This window comes from Oryx dammah, unplaced genomic scaffold (assembly GCF_014754425.2).
Source record: "Oryx dammah isolate SB20612 unplaced genomic scaffold, SCBI_Odam_1.1 HiC_scaffold_18, whole genome shotgun sequence".
NCBI lineage: Eukaryota > Metazoa > Chordata > Mammalia > Artiodactyla > Bovidae > Oryx > Oryx dammah.
The window spans coordinates 6,684,064-6,697,226 of record NW_024070202.1 but is presented as its reverse complement, the minus strand read 5'-3'; the positions used below and the strand labels follow the sequence as shown (position 1 = coordinate 6,697,226).

Here is a 13,163-nt window from a genome sequence, read left to right as displayed (position 1 = left end):
GTTCCTCCTGGAAGGTTGGCACTAGGTGACTGGTTAGGGCAGTGTAGGGTGGGGTGTGTGTGTGCTAAGTCACTTCAGTTGTGTCCAACTTTTTGTGACCCTGTGAACTGTAGCCCTCCAGGCTCCTCTGTCATGGGATTCTCCAGGCAAGAATACTGGAGTGGCTTGCCGTGCCCTCCTCCAGGGGATCTTCCTGACTGAGGGCTCAAACCTGCATCCCTCCCGTCTCCTGGATTGGCAGGTGGATTTTTTACCACTGGCACCACCTGTTGGGCATCTTTGCCTAATTTAGAGTCACCTAGTCTGTTCGTGAAGATCACGGGGCCTTTTGACAACAGTTACAAAAGGGGTCAGTCAGTTTCAGAGATGACTTTGGTTCTGGTCTCTGCTTCTATGGCCTTAGTAAAAGGCTGCACACCTGTGACCTTGAGGCAGGACTCAACACGGACAACCAGGGAAGTCCCAAGTTGCAGTCCTTAAAGAAAACAGCAGTACAAGCCGCTTGTGTGATTTGAGTATGGCTCTGTGGTGGGGCAGGGTGCTGTCTCAGGCCCAGAGCAGGAAGAAGACTGGTTTTCAGGAGGGGCTACTTAGGACCTGTGACGAAGCCTTTCTGGCCCTGTCCTGGGACAGGACAAGAGGGCCCTTCTCTCCTTTCAAATTCCCAAACCCAAATGGGGCTTTTTCCAGGCTTCCTGCATGACAGCCAGGCTGTGCTGTGGTGCCTGGCTATTGCCCTTTTTTCGGCCACACCATGGGGCATGCAGGATCTTAGTTGACCCCAGGGACTGAGCCTGTGCCTCTGCGCTGGGAGCATGGAGTCTTCACTGCTGGCCCACCAGGGAGTTCCCTGTGCCCGGTTTTTGTGGACAGACTGAAGTGACTCCCAGCCCTCTTGCTCCTCCCTGAGTCTCTAGCCCTCCCAGTGGGACTATCTTCACTTCTGGGGCAGGAGATGCCTCCCCTCTGTCAAACCCACCCACTCTGCACTTTATGCCTCCCCTCTGGAGCTTCTGACCTGTAGTGAGCTGGAGCCCTTGCAACTCAGGATCTCTGCTTTTGAAAATCCCACAATTCTTTTCATATCCTGCTCACTGTGTAAACCCACCCTGGACACGAGGATGCTATGGGCTGAGCGGGGAACTGGTAGGAGACAGAGGACAGAGGGGAGCAGCGGAGCCATGCTCGTTATGGAAGCAAGAGAACCTTCTCATGCCGGCTCCGTGTCTCTAACATGGGCCTTTACATTGCTGGCAGATTGACTTTAACTTCTAAGGGTGTAATGCAAACCAGTCAAGGTTTTGTCCTGGGCAACTCTAAAGTGTTTTTTCAGCATTTTATTTCTCTTATTTTTCAAGTGTGAACACACACACTCACACCCCCCTCACTCCTGACTCTCAGCTACATGGTGGTCTAGTGCCTGAAAACCATGCCTTTAAGTACAAGTAGAGCTTTTGCGTCATGCAGTAACCAGGCCGCTCGGCGGAGATGTCAGTTCACTGAGTGGAGATTTCAGTTTGGGGTATCTGCACTGTTTAGTCAGAGATGGCAGTGGCACCCCACTCCAGTACTCTGCCTGGGAAATCCCATGGGTGGAGGAGCCTGGTGCGCTGCAGTCCATGGGGTCGCAAAGAGTTGGACACGACTGAGCGACTTCACTTTCACTTTTCACTTTCATGCATTGGAGAAGGCAATGGCAACCCACTCCAGTGTTCTTGCCTGGAGAATCCCAGGGACGGGGGAGCCTGGTGGGCTGCCGTCTGCGGGGTCGCACAGAGTCGGACACGACTGAAGCGACTTAGCAGCAGCAGCAGCACTGTTTAGTCCAAGGGAGCAGCCACGAGAGTCGTTTGTGTGGTGCTGGTTGTGCCACAGGTGTTACCGGCAAAAGTGAAGCAGGGCCTCCCTGTCCAGAAAACTCGGTTTGACAGCCCTGCCCACATCTGCACTGTCCCACATCACAGTGTCTGATTGCTGGGTCTGCATGTCCTGTTTCACTTTGTCATGGGTCAATCCAGAGGAAAACTCACTCCACTGGGGATTTCCAGGAAGATAAATATCATCCCCACCACAACCTGTCTCAGTTACTACAATGGGATTTGTTGGCAGTGTCCAGCCTTGCCAGGAATGGCCATAACACTTGATTGCATGCTAAGTTGCTTCAGTAGTGTCTGGCTGTGCAACCCTATGGATTGTAGCCCCCCAGGCTCCTCCCTCTGTCCATGGGATTTCCCAGGCAAGAATACTGGAGTGGGCTGCCATGCCCTCCTCCAGGGGATCTTCCCGACCCAGGGATGGCACCCACGTCTCTTACATCTCCTACTTTGGCAGGCAGGTTCTTTGCCTCTAGTGCCACCTGGGAAGCCCCTTATTGTGCTGGATTGGAGAGAGTCAAAAAGGGAGCATTGGGGCCAGCAGCTGGCAAATCCAGTGAGGCTAGGCGGAGCCAGGATGTAAAGGATGTGGTGACACTGGGTGATGGAAGTGATGGCCCATGAGTGGCCTTGGGCTCTGGAGCCGAAGCCCTGCCTCTGATGAAAGGTCTGCCCCGCCTGTGGCCAGTTGCCTGACACCTGAGTCTCAGTTTCCTTGCCAGAAACAAGGGCCTTCATTGGAGTAGGTGTGGTTACTGCTGCCCTGAGAGATAAATGAGGTCATGTTGGGACAGCCCCTGGCCAGGTGCCCAGCTCTGAGAAGCCCTAGGTTTCTCCTTCGCTCACCCCTCCCCTTCCCGTCCTGCTCTGCTCTCTTCACTGGGCAGGGATGATAAGAGTAGGCCCTGAAGGCCGGCTGGCCCTGGGCAGGGCTATGCAGGACCTACAGGGTGCCTGGGTGGGCAAGAATTCTGTACAATGTGCTGTGTAATTTTTAGAGAAACAAAAATATTTCTTCAACAGAAAGCTTGTAAAGCTCACTATGTGGGTTAATAAAAACAGAGGCTCCCCGGTGTGGAGCTAGGAGGGAGAGAGCAACCTCGGGTCCCTGGCGGGTCGGTGCACTCGAGGCCAGGGGAGCCTCCTCAGCCTCAGTCCCTGTCCTCATGGGCTGGGGACATGTGTGAGGCTTCAGCACAGGGTGGAGACGCTGCCCCTGACCGTGGCCTGTGTTGCAGGTGTCCCCGTGCGAGCGGTGCCGCTGCGAGGCCAGCGGGGAAGTGCTGTGCGCGGTGTCCGCGTGTCCACAGACCGAGTGTGTGGACCCCGTGTACGAGCCGGACCAGTGCTGCCCCATCTGCAAAAACGGTAGGTGCATGCGCGGTTGGCCCTGCGCGCCGCGATGACGCACAGGTTCTCAGCGCTTTCCGTGGACGCAGGAAGAGAGGCACGATGGGATGCAGGACGGGATAAAGAACAGGATGCGGGTGGGACGCTTGTGAGTTTCGGTATTTGCATCCATGCCCTAGCACGCGAGTCCTTGGCCTCTGGGCCCCGGGGAACCCACAGGAGCTGGATTCCAGTGAGGCCTGCCCTCTTATTGGTATCAGTCCCGTGTTTTAAAGGTGTTTAAGTTCTTTGGAGGAAAATTCAATTTCCACTGTCGGGGCGAGTCGCTTACTTTAATTTAACTTTGTTTGTTCTTGCAAAGCAGTTTCTCTCTTTCCATCACAAATCAAACATGCCGGTTGGGCTCATTTACTTTTCATTACTAAGTGAATTAAACGTGGAACATCGTTGAATATTTTTCTTAAGCAAATTCGGCAGGAAGAGCAAGAAGCCTCTCTTTTTCCATGTGAGAGGTCAGGGGAGATCGGAAGCCTCCTGTGCTTTGTCAAAGAGAAATGGCAGGAGGGATGTGGTTAGCCAGGGAGAGTGTCTCCTCAACCTGCAGGATGGAAGCTGCTTTGTACTGAGCTCTGAGCCTGTCTGGGCACCACTTATGGGGGTGTTAATGAGAGTGGGTTCTTCAGGAGGGGGTTGAAGAACTGTGACCCGGGTGGGTGGGTGGATGAAGCGCGTGGAAGAGTTGACTCTGGTCATGCACGCGCATCTTCAGGTACAGGGGGTCCTGCCTTGGGAGGGGGTTGGCCGCCTCTGTGTGGCCCCAAGGCCATGATGCAAGATGAGGCCAGAGCAGGGTGTCTCAGAAAGATGAAAGCAACTCCCTCACGACCAGAGTGTGTCAAAGAAGTGATGAGCTTACTTTTGAGGTCACCAGCTTGTCAGCTGTGGAGTTGCTGGACAGCAAGCCAGGAGATGTGGGCCTTGTCAGTGGCGGACGGTTACCCGGGCTGTTACTAGTGTCTGAGGTCATTCTGAGATGCTGCCATCATGCCCATTGCTGTTGTGTGGCTGTGAGGTGCCACAGACACAATAATCTGAAAATCCAAATTTTTAGATTATTGAAAGAAGTCAGTAGGAGAGGAGGTGAAGTTTCTGTGGAAGCAGGGTGCAGCAGCATCTCAGTGGGCTGTGGAAAGAAGGGAGCCTGGAGAAGCGGGAGCTGGGGACTGCGTAGGTTTGGGACCAGGACCTTTGAGGTCCAGGCTGCAATACACTGCGCTTGGCGGCCTGGTTCTGCCTTTCCCAGAGTCAACAGTATTTAGTGAATAGCTTCAATACAAGTGGCTCAAATAGTTGGCATCCTAAGTATCCAAGATACTGTGTCTCACTTGTCAGTTATGATAAAAAACAAAGTTTTGGCCTTAGACAGTCGGGGAGTCCTCATCTCAATGTTTACGAAAGATAGGAAAACATGACTTGCATCCTTGAGGATTTTTTCAACCCCCAAACTTTATAAAAATTTCAAACCTACAGAATATTGATAAATAGCACAAGGAACAGAGATCTACCCTTCACTATATGTACCCATTGTTCAAATTTCCCTGTTTCGTTTGCTTTATGTCTTTCGATCTCTGTCTTTGTCCCCGTCTCTGTATATAACTCAATATTATCAATATATTTGCTTAGTTGTTCTTTTCCATAAAACACACAGGATATCTTCTGTTTATACCACAATCAGCATGAAACCTACTGGGCAAAGTTCATGATTTTTTTGCAGTTCTTTTTGCCCTTAAGATATATCCCAGTTAGGGTATAGTGTTAGAAATTATTTGAATTAATTCTTTATCTTGTGTGGATATGTTGAAATGTTATGAAGATTTAAAGTCAGTTATTTCTGTTTGGTTCAGTTTTTATTATTAAGATATAATTTTATTTTTTGGATAAGCAAACAATGTTCAAAAGTAAAATCTGTATAAATAAGGTCGGGTCAGAGATTCATGGGATGTTTTAATATTGTACTGATGTTTTGGGGGGAGAGGAGATGGTTGTTCTGAAATCAAACTTCTAAATGCTCTGCCTCTAACCTTGAGAGACAGCATAAGATGAAATAAGGCAGGATTTGGTGAGTATTATCTTAGAGACTCTTAGAAGGAGGATGAATATGTTTTTTAAAAGATAGATTAAGAAGGATTATTACAAAAGGATTTGTATTCAAAGGTTTGATCCAATTATATAAAAAGAAAACAACTTTTTATTTTCAGAAATGGACCCATAAGTAAATTTAAATGTGTCTAATCATGTAAGTTCTCTTTAAGTTTTGTTTCAGCATATTCACTAGACATAATCTGGCTTTCATCTGTCTCTAGGTGTAGGGTATAGTATTTTGACCTTGACAGGGCAGATGGTGCTTGGAATTCTTAGTGAAAATTTTGCTTGAAAAATGAGAACAGTTTCTCCTGGATATCAAAGTCCTGTAATAGCTGATTGAGATCAGTGAATAATTTATGGTGGTCTGTCTCTATAGCTGCACACAGAAATCAGTGTCTTCACAACAGAAAGTTACACATCTGATAGGTTACCTATTACAGGACATCAGAAGTGATGCCTTATATAAAATTACATGCTTGGATAGACTTAGCTTGGGTGGAACATGAAGGTTTTAACTCCCGATCTTGGGAAATCAGTCTTCACTTTCACACTCTAATGTTTTAACCTGTGGCATTAACTAACCCCTTCTCCCAACAGAAGCATAATAACAGTTCAGTTGCAAGCTGCCAAAATCACTTGCATCAAAGGTACAGAAGTTTGAAATCAAGAATGCCTGGAATATAAATAAACGATCACAAATCACATACGACCTAAAACATTCACGTTGTTGACTTGTATAGATCAATCTCCCAAGGATGTTCTCGGATAAAATGGTGGTTTGTGTGGGGCTGGTTTTCAGATTTTTTCTGCGTTACAGTGAGTGTCCTGCTGGCTTCAGGATTCCGGGCTCTCTCTGGCGCTCCTGCGCCCGGATGCAGCTCACACTCACACTCAGGGCACGCGTTCTCTTCAAGCCAGAGACCAGAGGACTCCGTCCTGCACGTGTGCACGTTTTCTTACTTTGAGCACTCAGAGGAAGAAAGCCGGCAGATGTAGGGCATTGGCGTTGAAACGTGAGAGTCTTGTTGGGATTAACTCCGGTTCTCCAATGTGGAACGTTATACCTGAGGGGAAGTATGTACACCAAAAGCACAATTCACAGGGACTGTGTATCTCCCTGAAGTATTCAGTGCTACTCGATGTTAGTTATTTGCAGCTTTATTTCCACTAAAGGATGAGGATGGCTATTTTTTAGAGAAAAAGGACAGTTTTTACAAAACTTTTAAGATAAATACAGAGATTTCACATTATTAGAAGCACTTTCTTGGAAAATATGTGAGAGGCGTTAAGAATTAGACATAGTTGGATTTTGCTTTTTTCTCTTGTGTATTTCAGACAGCAGGATAAGATCATAATTAAACCACATGTAGTGAGTTGCACAGCATCGAATGATGTGTGTGTGTGTGTGCGCGAGACATCCTTCTCATTAGGAAAAGACCATTCCCACATGGCTTCAACATTATACTTTTCTAAAATTTTTACCAAAGAAATAGTACCTATCTCATGGAAACACTTGGTCATTGCTTAAGATACTACAATTTTGTCCATAAAAAATAAAGGAAACTATGAGTATCAGAATTAATATTTGATTATACTGTTTCTTTTATAAAATTGGTATGTAAAAATCAGCTGTTATGTATAGATACCAGCAACAAACAAATAGAAATGAATTAAAAACTACTCTTTCAAATAACATCATACATATCAAATAATTATAAGTAAACATAACAAACTTGGACAAGATTGCCACACTTAAAAATCTTAAAGTTTTATTGAGAGAAATTAAAGAAATCCTCAGTAAATGGAAGGATAGACAATATAATAATCAGAAAACTCAGTAATGTAAAGATGTTGGCAGCCTCAAATTATTCTGTTAAATAAACAAAATCTATGTATTCAGCATAATGCCAATAAAAAATAAACACAATGACTTTTATGTGCAAATTACCAAGTTGGTTTTAAAATCTACATGGAAATACAGAAGTTAAAAGCTAGCCAGTGAAATACAGAAGAATAACAGAGCTGTAAAATCTACACTATAAAAGTGATGAACACACTGTGGTATTGTCTCAAAGATCAAAAAACTGGCAAATGGGAACAGAATAGAGTCAGAAAAGACTCAAGCATAAAAGATCACCAGATGCATGATGACGCTGATCCTGTGGCTCAGGGGAGGGGGTGATCTTTCCAGTAAATGGTGCTAGGTGAGTTGGATAGCAGCCTGGAGATAAAGGAATCTTGACTCCTTCCTCACATAGTACCAAAAATTCAATTCCAAATATATTACAGATTTAAATATGAAAGTTAAAATAATGTATTCAGAGGAAAACAGAGAACATCTTTATAATTTTGGTTCAGCAAAGTTGAATTTTAAAAGATTCTTAAAAGACTTATCATATGGAAAGAATTGATAAGTTGAATTTTATTAAAATTAAGAACCTCTATTCAGCAAACAACACTATTACACCAATGCAAAGCAGCCCACATGTTGGGGAAAATATGCAATACATATATCTGACAAATGAATAAGCCATTCTAACACATCAAAACAGAGAGATGGAAAAGTAGGGATGAAGAGTAGAGAGAGAAAAATTTAAAGGAATTCCCACTCTGTGGACCTCAGTGTCCTTCTTCTAGTTCTACGAACCATACAAACAAGTTTTTTCACTGAGTTTTACATACTAGAATGTTGCTACTCACCACTATTTTCATAACACTCTGTAATAGGGTATGTTCTTGGTGCACAGAGTCACAAGAGAAAAGTAAACTGAATTTCCTATTTTAGTGAAATTAAGCTAGTATTAATCTGGAATAGATAATGATAAATTAAGGTGCATATTTTAATGCTTAGAAAAATCACTAAGAAAATCAACAACGTGGTTGACCCTGGTGGTCCAGTGGCTGAGAATCCACCTGCCAATGCAGGGGACATGGGTTTGAGCCCTGACCTGGGAAGATTCCACATGCTGTGGGACAACAGGCCCACGTGCCACAACTACTGAGCCTACGTGCTCCAGGGCCCGTGCTCCACGAGAGAAGCTACCACAGTGAGAAGCTCCCATGCTGCAGCTTGAGAGTAGCCCCTGCTCACTGCAACTAGAGAAAGCCCATGCGCAGCAATGAAGATACAGCACAGTGAAAAACAAATAAATGAATTTTTAAAATGAGAATTATTATGGCCCTAGTACTAAAGCAAAGCAAGGACATCACACAGAAAATACAACTACAGATCAATTTTTTCTATGATTATAGGTGGAAAACTCCTTAACAAAATATTGACAATCTGAATTCAGCACCATAAAAAGGATGATACAATATAACCATGTGAAATTTATCCCCAGCTTGCAAAGTAATATACGTATTATCAAAAAGATGAAGAATAAAAAATAATGACCTCAAAAATGAAGGAAAAGTCTTTGACAATATTCATCGCTCACTGATGATTAAAGCTCCCAACAAAATAGCAAAAGTGAAATGTCTCATCCTGATAAAGTGCAGCTAAGAATGCAAAGTAAAGTGTTAGTTGCCCAGTTGTGTCTGACTCTTTGAGACCCCATAGACTGTAGCCCACCAGGCTCCTCTGTCCATGGAATTCTCCAGGCAAGAATACTGGAGTGGGTAGCCGTTCCCTTCTCCAGGGGATCTTCCCAAGCCAGGGATCGAACCCAGGTCTCCTGCATTGTAGTCAGATTCTTTACCCTCTGAGCCACCAGAGAATAATCCATAGCCATAGGTAACATCATGCATAATAGTGAAAGACTAGATGCTGTGTCAGTAAGATCAGGGAAAAGGCAAGATTATCCACTTTTGCCACGTGTATCCATTACTGTAGTGGATATTCTACATGATGGGGAAAAAAAGAAGAAAATTATGATAAAGCAAATTAAGGGGTCAAGTTGCCTTTGCTCTGACATGCCATGATTCTGCATTTGAAAAATTCCAAAGTATACACATACACACACACAACTATTAGAACTAATGAAGAATAACATCAGATTAATGTATAAAAAGTCTATTTTGGGGTAGCAAGCAGTGAACCACTAGTGACCACTAGAGACAGTAAAAATGAAATAGAAAATAGTTCCATTTGCAATAGCATCAAAAAGAATAGAATGCTAAGGAATTTAACAACAAATGTGCAAGGTTTGTACACTGAAAGCTACACATTATTATGGAAAGAAAGGAGATATAAATAAATGGAGAGGCATTTTATGAATAGAAGTCTCAGTATCAAGATTGCAATTCTTCCAAAATTGATCTATAAACTCAATGAAATTCTGTACAAATCCCAGCATACTTTTTGAGTCAAAAATTGAAAAGCTGATCTTAAAATTCCTATGGATCATAAAGGATAGACAAAACAATTTGGAAAATAACAAAACTGAAGAATTGGTGCTCTCCAATTTCATAACATACTATAAAGTCTTAATAATCGAAAACTGTGATGTTAGTACAAGGATAGACAAGCAGTAATGGAACAGAATTGAAAGTCTAGAAGTAAGCCCTGAATGTAAATCCTTACATATTTATTTTTCACCAACATACAAAGGCATTTTCAGTGAGGGAAAAATGAAAGTCTTTTCAACAAATGGGGCTGGGGCTATTACATACCCTTGTGTAAAAAGGGAAAAAAAATAACTTAGGTCCTTGCTTAGATCACTCCACATGCAAACATTAACCCAAAATGAATCACAGAATTAAATGTAAGGCTTTAAACTATGTAATTTTTATATAATAACAAATAAAACATTGTCATGACCTTTAGTTGGGCAAAGAGTTCTTAGATTCAACACCAAAATCATAACTCATAAAAGGGGAAAAAAACTGATACATTGAATGACATAGAAATGAGAAGTTTCCATATTTCAGAACGTATGGTTACAAAAGTGAAAATGTAAGCTACAGACTGTGAGAAAATGTTTACAAATTATATATCTGATAAAAGTCTTTTGTCCAGTATGTATAAAGAACTCATATAACACAATAACATAAACAACCCAATAAAAATTGAGCTGAGTATTTGAACAGATAGTTCAGCAAAGAAGATAAACAAACGTAAATAAGCACATAAAAATATTCTCAACCTCCTTAGTCCTCGCTGCTGCTGCTGCTGCTAAGTCGTTTCAGTTGTGTCCGACTCTGTGCGACCCCATGGACGGCAGTCCACCAGGCTCCACTGTCCCTGGGATTCTCCAGGCAAGAAACTGGAGTGGGGTGGCATTGCCTTCTCCGACTTAGTCCTTAGGGAAATAAAAATTAAAGTCATGGTGAGATACCAGTGTACCCCGCTAGAATAGTTTTAATAATAATAAAAGACAATACCAGGCACCGGCAAAGATGTGGAAGATGTGGAGAGACTAGACTCAGCGACTAGAACACATTGCTGGTGGGAACAGTCCGTACACTTTGGAAAACAGTTTGGCATTTTCTTAAAAAGTGAAGCAAGTAAATTCCTTGGCAGTCCAGTGGTTAGCACTCAGAGCTTTCACTGCCAGGGCCCAGGTTCAATCCCTGGTCAGGGGACTAAGATCCCATAGGCCTCCTGATGTGGCCAAAAGAAAAGGAGGAAAAAGAAAAAGAGAAAACTTAGTATCTGTCCTAGCAATTCCATCCTGGAATTCAATCCCAGAAAACTAAACATATGTCTATGCAAAGGTGTTAGATAAATATTCATGACAGGATTATCCTTCATGGCCGAAAAAATGAAAATAATCCAAATGTCCAGCAGTAGTGAATGGATAAATAGCATGTTTTTATTTCCATGCAGCAGAATATTCAGTTCAGTCTCTCAGTCATGTCTGACTCTTTGCGACCCCATGGACTGAAGCACGCCAGGCCTCCCTGTCCATCACCAACTCCTGGAGTCTACTCAAACTCATGTTGATTGAATCGGTGATGCCACCTAACCATCTTATCCTATGTCATCCCCTTCTCCCACCTTCAGTCTTTCCCAATCAGGGTCTATTAAAAGAAATCAGGGACTTCCCTGGGTGTCCAGTGGTGAAGACTTTGCCTTCCCATGCAGGGGCTGCTGGTTTGATCCTTGGTGTGGGAGCTAAGATGCCGCATGCTTTGTGGCCCCCAAACCAAAATATAAAACAGAGGCAACTTGTAACGAATTCAATACAGACTTTAAAATGGCCAACATTAAAAAAAACTTAAAGAAATCCGCAAACAATGCATGCTACAAGGTGGTTGTACCTCAAAAACATCCTGAATGAAAGAAGCGAGTTGCAGAGACCACATATTGTATGATTCTACTTATTCAGAATGTGTAGAGAAGACAGATTTTTAACAGGGAGAAAGCCCCTGGGATCAGACAGAGGGTTAACTACATATGGGTGTGTGGTAATTTACTGAGGTGATGGAAAGTTTATTAATTGGGTTGGTTACTAAGATCATTAAATTGTTCGCTTGCATTGAGTGAGTTTTATAGTATTTCAAATGTGCCTCAATAAAACTGCTAGAAACATAGACAGATCTCTTTAAAAGATGGCCCAGTGCAGTTTTTGTAATTTCCTTTGGCTGATTTCTAAGGCCAGCCTTGACTACACAGCCTTTCATCTTTCCTTAAGCTTTTCAAACCTGTGCTGGTGCCTTAGCTGAGACCCTCCTAAGTATATACTGTTATGCACCTTGAGGGGCTTGGAGGTTGTAAAAAGTTGCAGACACACAAGCCCATAAAGGTTTGTGGCCTTTGCTAGACTATGGGCTCTGGAGCCCCCCATACCTGATGCAGATGTGCAAACCTCCTGTTCTCTACCCTTCACTTACAGTGTGGACACCTCTCTCCCTCCTTCAGTGCCTATTCCCCATGCCATTCTAGACTCTTCTTGGTGATCCAGCTTCCTAGGACATGGGGCTGCAGATCCCCTGAGAATGGAGGTTGCTGGCTGCCTCCAGATCTCATGAAAATATTGTGCTCTTTGGGGATCCCAGACCCCAGAATGCAGTGTTCACCCCATTCAGGCCTGGTGAGCATCACCTACAAGGCTTGTTATAACACAGACTCACTGATCCCTCCCGCTCTGCACAGTTCTGGATCCAGCTGATCTGGGCTGGGGCCAGAGAGGGCTTCCCTGGTGGGTCAGACAGTAAAGAATCCACCTGCAATGCAGGAGACAGAGGTTCGATCCCTGGGTTGGGAAGATCCCCTGGAGGAGGGAATGGCACCCCACTCTAGTATTCTTTCTTGGAGAATCCCATGGACAGAGGAGCCTGGTGGGCTACAGTTCTTGGGGTTGCAAAGAATTGGAAATGACTGAGCAACTAAGCACAAGAATGGGGCCAAAGAGTTTGCATTTTTAGTATGTGCCTCCCTGGGTGCTTCTGGTGCTCTTGGTCTGGGGCCATCATTGGAAAACTCTTGCTTTGAGGTACTTATCATCTCACTCTTTGATTTTTCCTCCCAAATTTAAGAAAAGAAGCATACTGTGAAGCTGTGCAACTTTAGGCATGAATGAGATCTTTTTGAGGTTGTGAAGCATTTTGTTGTTTTTCTAGAGATTTCAGAGTGTATAGAAATATGTAACATGTAGTCTTATTTTACTTTTTCATACTGTTTGTGGGGTACTCACAGCAAGAATACCCGAGTGAGTTGCCATTGCCTCTTCCAGTGGGCCACAGTTTGTCAGAACTCGACATTATGACCCTTCTGTCTTGGGTGCCCTGCACGACATGGCTCTAGGCTTCATTGAGTTATGTGAACCGATTTACCATGACAAGGCTGTGATCCATGAAAGGGATCAAACCAGTCCACCCGCAAGGAAATCAACCCTGACTGTTCATTGGAAG

The 13,163-nt window shown here is 43.9% G+C and overlaps 1 protein-coding gene across 1 annotated transcript in view; it reads left to right on the top strand.

Moving 5' to 3' along the window:
* The window catches only part of VWC2 (von Willebrand factor C domain containing 2), a 131,478-nt gene that overhangs the window by 22,433 nt on the left and 95,882 nt on the right, over nt 1–13,163 (top strand). The window contains exon 2 of the mRNA XM_040260238.1: nt 3,113–3,242. Within this exon, the coding sequence (XP_040116172.1) occupies nt 3,113–3,242 (130 nt within the window). The remainder of the gene's footprint in view (nt 1–3,112; nt 3,243–13,163) is intronic.